The 15,255-nt window shown below is 39.7% G+C and overlaps 1 protein-coding gene across 1 annotated transcript in view; it reads right to left on the bottom strand.

The window, feature by feature from the left end:
• The window catches only part of ACTR10 (actin related protein 10), a 36,049-nt gene extending 24,197 nt beyond the window's left edge, over window positions 1-11,852 (bottom strand). The window contains exons 1-5 of the mRNA XM_059373283.1: window positions 11,555-11,852; window positions 9,137-9,209; window positions 5,999-6,081; window positions 5,062-5,170; window positions 2,170-2,277 (exon numbers count right to left, since the gene is read on the bottom strand). Of these exons, the coding sequence (XP_059229266.1) occupies window positions 2,170-2,277; window positions 5,062-5,170; window positions 5,999-6,081; window positions 9,137-9,209; window positions 11,555-11,631 (450 nt within the window). The 5' untranslated portion in view covers window positions 11,632-11,852. The remainder of the gene's footprint in view (window positions 1-2,169; window positions 2,278-5,061; window positions 5,171-5,998; window positions 6,082-9,136; window positions 9,210-11,554) is intronic.
• Window positions 11,853-15,255: the final 3,403 nt, after the last annotated feature.

The following is a 15,255-nucleotide window of genomic DNA, read 5'->3' as shown; positions in this document are numbered from 1 at the left end:
AAGAACATTGGCTTTGGGAAAAAAACATGGATTATACATCTTGGCTATATGCTTATATGACCCTGGGTCACCATTTACCCCAACTTTCGATCTTCTCATTATATAACAAGGAAAATAACACCTATGTTGCAGGATTGTTACAAGATATATTTTTTTAAAGATTTGTTTATTTATTTGAAGTGTGGAGGAGCAGAGGAAGAGAGAGTTTTAGGCGTCCTCTGAACTCAGAGCCCAAGGTGGAGCTGGATCTCACAACCCTGAGATGACAGCCTGAGCTGAAACCAAGAGTCGGATGCTCAGCTGATGGCTGTGAGGAAATTCAAACGCAAAATACTCTATCTTTGAAAAACTATTTACCTATATTAGTTCTTTAGGAGCTACTAATTTTTGACTTCACTCCCCCAAGTACTTCTTCTAATAAATACATATGTAGATCTCTAAACTGCCCAAGAGTATATTTATGCACTTCAATGTCCTTTTCTTTTAAAGTTTTTTAATTTTTTTTTTTATTTGACAGACAGAGATCACAAGTAGACAGAGAGGCAGGCAGAGAGAGAAAGAGGAAGAAGCAGGCCCCCCACTGAGCAGAGAGCCCGATGTGGGACTCGATCCCAGGACCCTGGGATCATGACCTGAGCCGAAGGCAGAGGCTTTAACCCACTGAGCCACCCAGGCACCCCACAATGTCCTTTTCTTTTCTTTTTTTTTTTTTTTTTTTAAAGATTTTATTTATTTATTTGACAGACAGAGATCACAAGCAGGCAGAGAGGCAGGCAGAGAGAGAGGAGGAAGCAGGCTCCCTGCTGAGCAGAGAGCCCGATGCGGGGCTCGATCCCAGGACTCCGAGATCATGACCTGAGCCGAAGGCAGCGGCTTAACCCACTGAGCCACCCAGGCGCCCCCACAATGTCCTTTTCAATGGAGCAATGTCACTGTTAACATTTTGGCTTACATGCTTCTAATGACAAGGAATGCACCACTGTATAGTCTCTAATTCCATCTTGGGACAGCTTGAATTAGTAGAAAGTTCTTCCAGTGGTGAATGTTATAAAAACTAGAGCACCATTGAGCAAGTTATCACATGCCAGGTCATATGCTAAATACTTTACATACATTGTCTCACTCAAGTCACAAAAGGCCTCTCCATGAGGTGGAATTTTTTTTTCTTTTTTTAAGATTTTATTTATTTGACAGAGAGAGAGATCATAAGTAGGCAGAGAGGCAGGCAGAGAGAGAGGGGGAAGCAGGCTCCCTGAGAGCCTGATGCGGGGCTCTATCCCAGGACCCTGAGATCATGACCTGAGCAGAAGGCAGAGGCTTAACCCACTGAGCCACCCAGGTGCCCAAGGTGGAATTATTTTAATTCCCATTCCACAGATAAGAGAACTGAGGCCCAAAGAGATTACGTGACTAATATTATACTAGTAAGAAGCATAGCCAAGATTTACACTTATATGTGTATTTGATTCCAAAACCAACATCATAAACCCTATGCCCTATGGGCTCCATGTTAGCTTCTGCAAATAGAAAGAAGAAAAAAATGTACTCACTTTTCCACAGCAAGCCCTTCAGCCATTTGAAGGCAGGTTTCATGTTTTAATTTTTCTTAATTTTCTCATTTCAGTTTTTCCAATTACTCTGATCTTTTCTTAGAAATACCATGACACATCCTAATTAACTAATGTTCCTCTTAAAAACTGAACATGATATTCATGAGGTGTGACCCCTGGAGTATGTACTAGGATCAAGACATAATGCTAATTTCTTGGGCACCTGGGTGGCTCAGTTGGTTGAGCAATTGCCTTCAGCTCAGGCCATGATCCCAGAGTTCCAGGATCGAGTCCAGCATCGGCTCGATGCTCCACGGGGAGTCCGTTTCTCCCTCTGACCTTCTCCTCTCTCATGCTCTCTCTCTCTCTCTCAAATAAATAAATAAAATCTTAAAAAACAAACAAAAAAAAACTTTTTTTTTTTAAAAAGACATAATGGTAATTTCTATAAAATTTAAGTCTCACAATTCTGTGAATTTTTTCCACATGCAAATTCATATTTGTACATGGTGATCACAAATAGTTACATTCCATGAAAACTGCTTATAATAAGCCTAATTATGTTAAAGCAGAGTAAAAACTGAAAAATTAGTTGCTTAACAAAAAAAAAAAAAGATACAGGTAACACCAGGCTCTCCCTATATCCGCAATCCAGGACCATGGCAGAGTTTATCCCAAGCGTCAGAAGAGCCATTAGATGACTTGGAGCAAGCAGGACAGATGGAACCTAGAAAACAATAAAGCCAAGTAACAATAACAACAACAAAACCACAAGTCTGAGTAGTTGAAGATGTTTACCTTATATTTTAAATACACTTGAAAAAAATTCAGAGTAACATTGTATTTATGATACCTTTTCAACCATTTTATGGTGCTAAGAACTAGTTTGTTGATTTATCTAAATTTACACAATCATGGAAATATACAATAAAAACACTCTTTAAATTCCCTTAAGTTGTTTTGTTCCAAAATGACAATTAGAAAACATTTTTATTAATTTTTGTTCTCTCTTTTTTGTTTCCGATGTTATTTATTTATTTGAAAGAGAGAGAGAGCACAAGCAGGAGGAGCAGCAGGGAGAGGGAGATGGAGAAGCAGGCTTCCCTCCGACCAAGTAGAGACCCTGGTGTAGGGCTCAATCCCAGGACCCTGGGATCATGACCTGAGCTGGAGACAGATGGCTTATCCTACTGAACCACCCAGGTGCCCCATTCTCTCTCTTTTGGAGGGAAAAATTAAAAGAAGAGGTACAGAAATATGAATTCAAAGATGCTAAAAAAAAAATAAAGACATGTCTTTGCCATCAAAATGAAAATTAAGGGGCACCTGGGTGGCTCAGTGGGTTAAAGCCTCTGCCTTCAGCTCAGGTCATGATCCCAGGGTCCTGAGATCAAGGCCCATGCTCTCTGCTCAGCAGGGAGCCTGCTTCTCCCTCCCCCTCTGCCTGCCTCTCTGAATACTGGTGATCTCTGTTTGCCAAATAAATAAATAAAATCTTTTTAAAAAAATGAAAATTAAAAGATTCTTGATTATCTTTATTTGCAAAATTTATACTATGAACTCTATTTTTAAAACATAATATAGCAGTTAAAATTAAATTGAAGAGCTATAAAAAGCCTTAACTCTGTGTGACATTTTTCAGCAAGAATTTGCCACATCTGGTGATACCTCAAATATCAGATAAATATTCAATCAAAATATGAAAATCCTCATAACGAAATGCCAAAATAAGATGTCCCTATTTCCCTTAACTAAAGGTTGTGTCAGAGGGCAGGGAAGGGGACAGTTCTATGCAAAGACATTGAAAAAAGCATGGAGTGAGCACCTGGGTGGCTCAGTCCCTTAACTGTCTGACTTTCAGCTCAGGTTATGATCTCAGGGTCATGGGATCAAGCCCTACACTCTGTGAGAGTTGGTTTGTCCCTCTGCCCCTCCCCATGCTCACACTCTCCCTCCCCGTGCCCTCTCTCTCTCTTTCAAATAAATAAATAAAATTTTTAAAAATAAATAAAGTAAAATAAATTAAAAAAAATAAAGCCTAAAATGAAGGAACTCAAGAATTTATTTATTTATTTATTTATTTAAAGATTTTATTTATTTATTTGACAGAGAGAGATGACAAGTAGATGGAGAGAGAGGCAGGCAGAGAGAGAGAGAGGGAAGCAGGCTCCCTGCTGAGCAGAGAGCCCGATATGGGACTTGATCCCAGGACCCTGAGATCGTGACCTGAGCCGAAGGCAGCGGCTTAAACCACTGAGCCACCCAGGCGCCCCGGAACTCAAGAATTTAGAAGAGTCAGTGTAACTAAACAATGGAAACTAGAAAGTCCTGGGGAAAAAAAAACACATCATAAATTCCATAGCAAAGAATACACCTTTTAATTCTAAAAAGTCCTCAAACATTAAAAAAAACCCATGTTAAAATAAATAAATAACAGAAATATCAGTAAGAAATCTTCAGTTATCTACATATTGGATAAAATGCTGATTACACATGAAACAAAAAACAGAAAACAAATGGTTTATTTAAAATGGCTTGAGTTTGGGGCGCCTGGGTGGCTCAATGGGTTAAAGCTTCTGCCTTCAACTAAGGTCATGGTCCCAGGGTCCTGGGATCAAGCTCCGAATTGGGCTCTCTGCTCAGCGGGGAGTCTGCTTCTTCCTCTCTTTCTTTCTGCCTTCCTCTCAACTACTTGAGATCTGTCAAATAAATAAAGAAAATCTTTATAAAATAATAAAATAGGGGCGCCTGGGTGGCTCAGAAGGTTAAAGCCTCTGCCTTCGGCTCAGGTCATGATCCCGGAGTCCTGGGATCAAGCCCCACATCGGGATCTCTGCTCAGCGGGGAGCCTGCTTCCTCCTCTCTCTCTGCTTTCCTCTCTGCCTACTTGTGATCTCTGTCTGTCAAATAAATAAAAATAAAATCTTATAAAAAGGGACGCCTGGGTGGCTCAGTCGGTTAAGCCGCTGCCTTCAGCTCAGGTCATGATCCCAGGATCCTGGGATCGAGTCCCATGTGGGGTTCCTTGCTCAGCAGGGAGCCTGCTTCTCTCTCTGCCTCTGCCTGCTTGTGCTTTCTCTCTCTCTCTCTCTCTGACAAATAAATAAATATACAAAATCATAAAAAAAAATCTTAAAAAAAATAATAAAATAAAATGGCTTGAGTTTATTCTCATCTGGTTTCTCAAATGCACTGTGTAATATATATAATGAAGGAAACTAAAATAAATTAACCTTTCTCAAAAATATTTATTTATTTATTTATTTGACAGAGAGTAGGGGCAGGAAGAGAGAGTGAGCGAGCATGAGCAGGGGGGAGGGACACAGACACAGACAGAGAAGCAGACTCTCCATTGAGCAGGGAGTCCAATGTGGGACTGGATCTCAGAACCCTGGGGATCATGACCTAAGCCAAAGGAAGACACTTAACCTACTGAGCACCCAGGGGCCCAAATGAGGACCTTTTAGTTTAAACTTTAGTACTTATAAAAAACAACATAAAAAACGGGTACCTCAAAATATTTGAAAAGAACCCGAGTGAGTGTCTCTCTGAAGTGGGAAGGACATAGTACCGACTCGATAACCACAACTCGGCGGTCTCTAGGATTCACCAACAGATGCCTGGAAAGTGACAGTTTTTATTTATGAAAGTAAATAAAAGTTGATATTTATTTTGGCACATAATGCAATTTTGTTAAGAATAGAGAAACTATATTATATTAGCTCAAGATGTTTTATGACAAAAAGACATCTTCATTTTATTACCTGGGTAAAGTAACATTCCTGAACTCTTATTACATGCCACGTACTGTGTCAGGATCTTTACATCTATTACTTCATTTATCTCAGGAAACAAAAGCTATAGCCTAGTATGATGAACACTTGAGCCATTAAAAAGATTTTTTCTTTAGGCTACGAAAGTAATATATTCTCAAAAAACTCCAAATGTAACAGAAGTTTATAACTTGTAAAGTACAAATACCTTACACTTCTACTACCCAGAAACTATCACTTATAGCAGTTTGCATAATGTCATTACTGTCCATGTGTATGAATGTATTTTAACAGAAGTGTTTATTCCATAGATGTTCTGAAACTTGCTTTTTTCAATTATCAATACAATAAGACACCTTTTGCATTACTACATGATATAGAACTTTTTTAATGGCTGTAAAATGTTTCACTATATGGATATATAATAATTTAATTATCTACTGCCATTATTAATGAACATTTAATTTGTTTTCAGTATTTCCCCATGCTTGCCAATTATCTAGTCTTCAAATACATTTTGGAAAAGGTTGAAAATAAGCAAGTGAAAATGCAGCAGAAGTCCACTTTTTTTTGTATCCGATATAACACAACCAAAGATTACTATGACCGGCATTAGGAAAACGTAATCACAAAAGCTGGGAGAAAAACAAAAAAACAAACACAACTGCATCTTACCTGAAATATAGTATGTGGATGAATTCTTTTAGGTAGGAATACAATTCCTCTGTATTGATATTATATTGAACAACTTTGATAGGCTATAAAAAATTAAAATTATTTATTAATGTATAATGAAATAAAATATGATTATCTACTATACTACTGCATTTTCTGGTAATAAATAAAAAGTAATTTTTATTGAGAATAAATGCAAACATTAAATATAAATTAATCACTTAAATTAGGAACCTTTAAGAATTGGCTAAGATGACAGAACTTTTTGGTTTGCAGGCATAAAAGTATGGGTCAACAAGTAGAGAACTATGCTCATTTACATTCTTCTTCCATCTGGACTTACCATTTTGGCAGGACTGATCAAAATCACAGATTAAAAAGTATCAAAAGCTTCCTCAAACACTCCAGACTTGGTCTAGTCCCTGTAAGTCACTCCCAAAGCAATGACACTTACCCTCTTATAAGATTACTTTACTTAATTACTTGTAAAATGTCTACCTTCCCATTAGACTACATACTCTTAAGGTGCAAGAAGTGTTTCTGGTTGCTTATGATATATCTTCCTTCAGCTGACAGTACCAGGCACCAAGTACATGCTCATAAACATGTGGTAAAATCAGTATAAACAAACACTACCCAATCATGAATGCTAAGTCAACACCAATACAGAACAATAACTTTACATATGATGCTCAGAACGCTGTAAGTACTCTAATGCATCATTGGCAGACCTCTCTTTGTTACTCTTCTAATGGAAAGATCATTAGCTAAGCCAATTTCATGATTTTAAAGAAGGTTCCAAACCACATATGGCGGATTGTAGAGATTAATCTTCACATATATTTTTCTCTTCAAGATGAGTATAAAAGCTGAAAGCACTAAGAAAAGTGGTAATGACGGGGCGCCTGGGTGGCTCAGTGGGTTAAAGCCTCTGCCTTCGGCTCAGGTCATGATCCCAGGGTCCTGGGATTGAGCCCCATGTCGGGCTCTCTGCTCCGCGGAGAGCTTGCTTCCTCCTCTCTCTCTCTCTGCCTGCCTCTCTGCCTACTTGTGATTTCTCTGTGTCAAATAAATAAAATCTTTAAAAAAAAAAGAAATAAAAGAAAAGTGGTAATGAGAATGTTAAAGTTCTAAGTTCAGTTAGGAATCTATCTAGAAATTTATCAAGTATCACATTAACCTTGATTAAAGAACATGAAAAGTGAATAGACAGGAAGTTCCATCACATTTTTGAATACCACACCACAACTATCTACTGTATTTCTAGCTTATCTAAAGATTTGCAGGAAAAAAATTGTATCTTTGTATTTCATTTATTCATTGAAATGAAATACATTTTATTTATGAAAGTAAATAAAAGTTGATATTTATTTTGGCACATAATGCAATTTTGTTAAGAATAGAGAAACTATATTATATTAGCTCAAGATGTTTTATGACAAAAAGACATTTGTTCGTTCCTTCCTTCCTTCAAGTGGGCCCCCTGCCCAGCATGGAGTCCAACATGGGGCTTGAACTCATGACTCTAAAATCAAGACCTGAGCTGAGATCAAGAGTCAGCCACTCAACTGACAGAGCTACCCAGGCGTCCCACCCTATTTTAATTTTTTTTTAAATTTTATTTAAATTATCTCTAAACCCAATGCGGGGCTTAAACTCATGACCCTGAGATCAAGAGTTGCATGCTCTTCCAACTGTGCCAGCCAGGTGCTACTGGAAAATTTTGAAATCAATAAAATGATTCCCTTATCAGGCATAATTAAAAAGATTTGTCAATCAACATATTTCATTTGCTCTTAAAGATGCATCCCAATACCAAGTATGAACTGATGTATACTAATCTATTCTGCTACAATATGCACTTTTATAAAATCAAGTATCACATTTCCATTGCAAATAAGGGGATAATATCTACATAATGTGAAATCTGTATTAGTTCATGTGAGACAAGAGGAGCTGAAATGATAGCAGAGTTATACCTTTCATCAAGAAAAATAAAGTCATCAACTCAGTGGCCACACAGGTAGGCATCCTTTCAGATCTATTTTTCAAAAACTTAAATGAGGGGCAGTACCTCAGTGGCTCAGTCCACTAAGTGTCTGCCTTTGGCTCAAGTCATGATCCCAGGGTCCCCCACACAGGGCTCCATGCTCAGTGGGGAGGCTGCTTCTCCTTCCCTTCCCTCTGCTTCTCTCCCTGCTGGTGCATAGGCACGCGCGTGCTCTCTCACTCTCTCAAATAATTAAATAAAATCTTCAAACGCTTGAATGGTCTTCTGTAGCAGGGGTTCCCTTCCTAAAGCAGACCCTTTCATGACTATTTATTGGGCTGCATTTCCTCTTGGTTCCACCTAACAACAGCCCCACTGGCTCAGAACTCACCTCCACCTGCACTGGCTCAGCACCCACAGACCAACATTTTCAATCTATTACTCCATTTTACTTTTATTATCACGAAGAGAGCCTCCAGCCACTCTCAGTTGCAAACCAAAGCTATTCCAGTTTTTTCCTGAAGGATCAGTTACTGCTTTTGTTAGTGCTATAATTACAAAATTACACGGGTTTTATATGGTTTGCTCCACCATAAGCCTACTTCTATTTGTGACTGAAGGGAGGTTTTTTAGGACTACAAATATTAAGTTATGGCAGAAGCATCTGTATTTTATTTTTTATTTTTTTAAGATTTTATTTATTTATCAGAAAGAGAGAGGGGGAGAGAGCGAGCACAGGCAGACAGAATGGCAGGCAGAGGCAGAGGGAGAAGCAGGCTCCCTGCTGAGCAAGGAGCCCGATGTGGGACTCAATCCCAGGACGCTGGGATCACGACCTGAGCTGAAGGCAGCTGCTTAACCAACTGAGCCACCCAGGCGTCCCTGTATTTTGCTGGGAGCCCGATGCGGGATTCGATCCCGGGACTCCAGGATCATGACCTGAGCCGAAGGCAGTCGTCCAACCAACTGAGCCACCCAGGCGTCCCTAACACGTGAATTTTATGGCATGCAAAATTATTCTTTCTACTATTCTACAATTCCTGATCTGTCACATTAGCTGCTTTAATCAATCTTACTTGAAGTCACATTAAAAAATATTTTATAGTATAGCATTTTATTTGCTAAATTGTTATTTAATCTTTAATTACCTTAGGTAGGCCAGCTTTTTTAATCACACTAGGAATTATGCATCTTGGACCAGTTTCTCCAGCAAAACCACACCTACAAATAAATAGAAAATTGAAACATTCAAGTTATTATAACATTCTTTCTATGTATTTGTCATAGATACAAGTTTTTCTGCATTTGTTTCAAAGCCGTGGTCACAAAACCAACATCTCTGACGTATTCAAAGGGACAAAGAAACAGAAAAAAATTAAAGCCATCTTTATTCATAACTGTGTATCACAGCTAAAAGAATTGTTTCAAATTAGTGATACTGAAATAAACCAGCATATTAAACCAGATCAGCATGTACTTTTTTTCAGTTTGTTTTTTTTTTTAAGATTTTACTTATTAATTTGTCAGAGAAAGAGAGAGAGCATGTGCACAAAAGTAGGGAAACAGCAAGCAGAGGGAGAAGTAGGCTGGCTACCTGTTGAGCAAGGAGCCCGATGCAAGACTCAATCCTGATCTGAACCAAAGGCAGACACTTTCCCAACTGAGACACCCAGGAGTCCCCCAGTTTTAAATTATACCTGAATTTTGGGCAACACATCTCTACAACCCTGGATTATTTGACTACATTATATGACTTCATTTATATAATTCATGAGTAACTCATAAATCCATCACTCTAATATTAATTTCCATGTTTATGGGTTTCCTTTTGGTCTAGTTTTTTACACTCTGCATATCTGACATAATCACACTGTTTATACATCATGAACTTCATACAATAAGCTTCTGCCCATATTATTATAGTCTTTATTGTTATTTTTTTTTTTAAGATTTTATTTATTTGACAGACAGAGATCACAAGTAGGCAGAGAGGCAGGCAAAGAGAGAGAGGAGGAAGCAGGCTCCCTGCTCAGTAGGGAACCCGATGTAGGACTCGATCCCAGGACCTGAGATCATGACCTGAGCTGAAGGCAGAGGCTTTAACCCACTGAGCCACCCAGGTGCCCCTTCATTGTTATTTTAAAAACTGCATATTTTATCTTTAAAGAAATAATTCACCTGAGTATTTAGGTATTTGCACATGTTTCATATTAGTAAAACAATACTCCTAAAAATGCTGCTAAAAATGATCACCATGTAAGTTTAGCCTTCACATGATCTCTTTTTGTCCTGCCTAGTTTCCAGTACTGCTCTCCTACGTCCAAATAGCTCTAGTCACATCTCAGTGTTTACTTGCACCAATGCTCCTCAAATTTCCCAGACGCAACCCAATGGTTGCCATCAATTTCTTTCTTTTACTTCATAAGTTCATATTCTCACCCTCCTTTTGATTTGTCAATAATCATTTTCCTGTATGGTAACTTTCTGCTTCTCATTTCTTCATAACTAGAGTATTTATCTCTAGGTGTCAGTCTCAAAGTATTCATTATGCTATTAAAATAAGCATCTAAAATAAGAAAACATAAATAAGGGAGGATCTTACACAGAACAGTCAGAGAATGTTAAGGACTAATGAGACTTTGATCAATCCAATTCTGGAACACCTGAGGCCCAATACTTAAATATGGCAGTTTTGACAACTTATTCAACAAATAATTATCAAATACCTTATTATATACTAGGTAATATTCAGATACCTATATTTTTTTCAGATGTTTCTATTTCAAATATCTGTATCTATTTCAAATAACTTGCAATTCTGCAAGTTACTTTGCTCTTAAGCCCAGTACAAGGGTTCACAACCTGAAGTCCAAGGACCACTGTGATCGTCCGCCAACCTCTGAAACTGTGTGCAAATTATTTTAAGGTTTGTGTTATCTGTGGCTTTCTTTCGGTCGTCAAAGGGATCTATGTCATCGAAAAGATTGAAAAAAGCTACTCTAGTGTTTACAAGTTGCCTTTTAAAACATGTCAAATTTCCTAATCTAAGAATTCGGGGCCGGGGGCACCAAAGGATCTCGAGTCTTACCTACAGGGCTGCACCTCTTTGTTCATGTGTTCCGTCTAAATGGACTTCCTACTCTTGGGGAGCAATGGCCTTACATCTGAATTTCTCGTACCAACAGACGTCCCATTTAATAAATGTTTACGTTACAGTTCGGCTGCTACCTTCCTAAGCAAACAAAGCCCAGGATAGGGGTCTAAGCCATCGCTGTCATCCCCTGCATGGATGACAGCAAAGGGTCCGTTCGATCTGGGGCGACGTTGAAAACCATTCTCCCGAAGCCTCTTGGGCCTCTCCACGAATCAGAGCCGTATCCCCGGGATTCGCATAGCCCACGTTGAAAATAAATAAAAGCCGTAATTTGCGGAGGTGCTGGAGGAAAAACTGTGGAGATGTGACAACCTGCCCCGCGAGCCTGGGAAGAGAACCCGGGCCGGGCCTCGACCACCCCCCCCCCCCCGGCCCCCTCAGGACGACCGCAGTCATCGCCGTCGCCACTCACTTGGTAAAAGCCTCTCCCAGGTCTATCACGACTGCCGTTTTCTCCCCGCCGCTCCCGAGGCCTTCATACAGCGGCATGGTAGTGAAGACCACGGTAAAAAGGGGCGCTCGGACGCGGCCCCCACAAGTTTCTGCTCTTGGAGGGGCGGGGACGGGAGGTCAGCTCTCAGGCGTGGCGAAGGCGGGGACCTCGAGTGGCCCGGGCGTGCCGGGCCCGGGCTGTCCCAGGCTCTGCCTCTCTCCACGTGGGAGGAAAATCCTCGCAGGAGTTCCCGTCTCCGGTACTAATGAAGAAGAGACACAGGCGGCCGTTGATTAGGGTGCGGAGAAATAAAGGGCGGAAGCGATCAGGCGCGCCGGACGCCCCGAGTGGGGCGGAGCTAACCGGGTCCTTCCCCTGGCCACGCCCCCACAAAGCGCCGGGGGCGGAGGCTTCACAGAGAGCTGTGAAGACTGTTGTGTGTAGTTTTGGAGCGAAATTTTTTGTGCCAGGTGTTTTGCCTATCGTTTATGCTTCACAGGAAATACTGATAATAAGTATTAGTTTCTTACCTGTACAAACTGAAGCTCGGAGAGATTAAGTAACTTATTTTTGGCGTCCATTTCGCTGAAAGTTTTAATTTTAATCCAAAAGAAAGCACTGAAAGTGGTGTCTACTACGAATCTTTTCTATCTATGGAGGAACAGAGAGGGTGTTTTAAGGAGGGAACATGGAACCAGGGGTTTCTGTTGACTCTAAAACCGAGGACCTGTGTAATCCGAGAAAAGTAAATCTTTCCGTGCCAGTATGGGCACACAATCGGAATTATGTAACATGGACTGTTTACAAGTTTATCATTTCACTGCTTTACTTTTCTTCTGCTGAAGTTGCCCATGGAAATGGGAGTTAGTGGGGTTAGTTGCTGCCTTGTCTGGAAAACTATAGGAAGAGGAGTGATCTGTTCATCCGCACTATGTGTTCATTACTTAGGTGGATAAAGTCTTATCGTAGTAAGCGTTAAGGCTGTACAATGCAAGAGGTTAGACAATGTAATCACTAGAATTTATTATCAGTATTTCCTGTGAAGCATAAACGATAGGCAAATTTACTGATCTTCCTGAAAGCAAATTGCCTGAAATAAGAGGATGAAGTTGGAATTGTGATAAGGAACGGAGCTTCAAAAAGAGTGAAAAAGGATGAAGCGTTTTGCTTAACAGGGCTAGAATGAATCGGACCCTTCCCTCAGGTTCCAATTCTGTTTCTTCTGCCACCTTCTGTCAAGTTTCTAGTACTTCTGCTTAACCATCTTCTTTTCTGTCAACTTCACTGCTTCTTCACAAGGTATTTGTGAGGATCAATTGAGATTATATTATGAAACAATTTTAAAACTAGGAAGTGTTATCACCCATCCTATGTTTTCCATGACTGTTCACCAACTGTCTTAGTTGCCTAGGGATGCCATAACAGAGTACTATAAACTGGGTGGCTTAAGAGGAGAAATTTATTCTCACAGTTCTGGACTCTGGAAGTCCTAGATTAAGATGTTGGGAAGGTCATGCTGTCTTTGGAAGCTCTTGGAGAGGATCCTTCCTTGCCTCTTACTAGCTTCTGGTGGTTGCCCACAGCCCTTGGTGTTCCTTGGTTCATAGATGTATCACAGCAATCTCTGTTTCTGAGGTCATCTGGCCTCTTCCCCACATTTCTGTATCTGGATGTTAACAGTCTCTTTCCCATGTTTTCATATCATTTTCATTCTGTGCATCTCTCTGTATTCAATTTCTCTCTTACAGGAATACCAGTCATAGGATTAGGACCTTAATCCTAACCGAATTTAACTTGGTAATATTTGCAAAGACCCAAATTCCAAATAACGTTTCCAGTTGACAAGAATTTTGGGGGAATACTATTTAGCCCAGCACACCAGCTAAATGTTAGTGTTCTTCGTGGTTCTGTCCTTACACTTCTTCCTACCGTATACCCTTTCCTTTGACAATCTCCTCCACTCCCATACACACAGCTAGACTCATGTTTGTTGAATTCTATTTTCTAGCTCTTTGCCCTCACAATAATTTTATGTGTTATGTATTATTATCTCCATTTAGCAAATGAGGATGCTTAGGACAGGAGAAGTTAAATAACATGCCCAAGTCTTCTCAGCCGGCAAGTGGCAGAGCAGAAATTCAAAGTCAGTCTGATGCCAGAGCCAAAACTACACTGCATGATTACAAAGTAGTTATGCATTAATTCAAATAATTATGAATTATCATAGGATTCTGAAATCTTAGTACATGAAGTAACCCAGAAGGTTTTCAAATCTGAAATCCAACCTAATACAAGACTATCCTCTCCAACTGTGCTGAGAGTTTTCTTCCCAAATGTTTCCTTTGATGAAGAGGGCTCATGACGAGTTGGGATCTACAAGGTACTGAAAATGCACTTGGTAGTACAACTGGGGTTTAAAAAAGAGTAAAATGCTCTAAGGACAATCATTTTAAAGAAGCCCAACTCTGGGTGCCTGGGTGGTACCGTCAGTTAAGTTTTGACTCTTGGTTTCACCTCAGGTCCTTATCTCAGTGCCGTGAGATCAAACCCTGCCTTGGGCTCAATGCTCAGCATGGAGTGTGCTTAAGTCTCCCTCTCCCTCTGCCCCACCTCTAAAATAAAAAATAAATAAATAAGTCTTTAAAAATAAAGAAAGAAAGTCAGACTCTTCCAGCAGCTTGGTATAGTGGACAGAGTCAAGTCCAAGCTCTGTTAGCTGACTGACCTCAGGAAATCCATTAACCTCTCAACCTCAAGTTTCCTCATTTGTAAAGTGAGGAAGATGTACAAGTACTAAGAATCAAAACTCAGTTGAACTGGGTGGGATCTGCATCCCTTGACCTAACACTCCATTGTCTACCCTGCTTTACCTGCTTCTTTTTCCCAAATCCTGGCATTTCTATTTTTCCAACTATTCCTCATTTTTGTAGTTTTCAGGCCACTTAAGAGCCCATTTACCCACTTCCAGAATTTTCCTATTTCATTAATGTGCCCCATAAATTATACAACATCCAAGATATGTCTGAAGAGTTCATAGTATGACAGGGCTGAGCTGGCTTGCCGTGCTTTATTAATTTGTTTAACAGTGGGTTTCTGTGTTTTATTTCCAGTCACGTCATGCTGTTGATTCAGTTCTCCCTCCAATGGAAATAAAAACCTAATGTAAAATTGGGAGCGGTATACCTCTTTATGTTGAATTTGATTTGGCTGGTTTTGATCGATCTTTCCAGTCTTTTCATATCATTAAAAAAACAAGGTCCAGGTCTTTTTGAATCAAGAATTTAGCATTAAACGTATTAAATAGAGTGCCACCCCAAGTCTGAGAAGAATGCTTTCGAGTTTTTCATTTCCTTGTTTATTGAGGGCATATTATATGCTAGATAGAAAAACTACAGGACTAGGAAAGACTATACTGGGAAGATGGACATATAAAGTAATAAATACTAGTCTGGAAATATATAGAAAGTAATAATGGAGAATGGAGGAAGGGAACTAATCAGTTGCCTGCGGAACAGTTGGAACCACTTCAGAGAGGTATCCATTCATACGCTCTTGAATTCAAGCTGATGCTCTGTTAGAAAATGGAAATACAAACATAAAACAAAATTCTAGCTTCAGGAGCTCATAGTCACATTTACAGACAAAATTTTAAAACTGCTGGTAAAAGCTAATGCTTGGAT

The sequence above is a fragment of the Mustela nigripes genome, chromosome 13, assembly GCF_022355385.1.
Source record: "Mustela nigripes isolate SB6536 chromosome 13, MUSNIG.SB6536, whole genome shotgun sequence".
Lineage (NCBI taxonomy): Eukaryota > Metazoa > Chordata > Mammalia > Carnivora > Mustelidae > Mustela > Mustela nigripes.
Note: the sequence above shows the minus strand (reverse complement) of the source record. Positions and strands in the feature narration are given on the sequence as shown.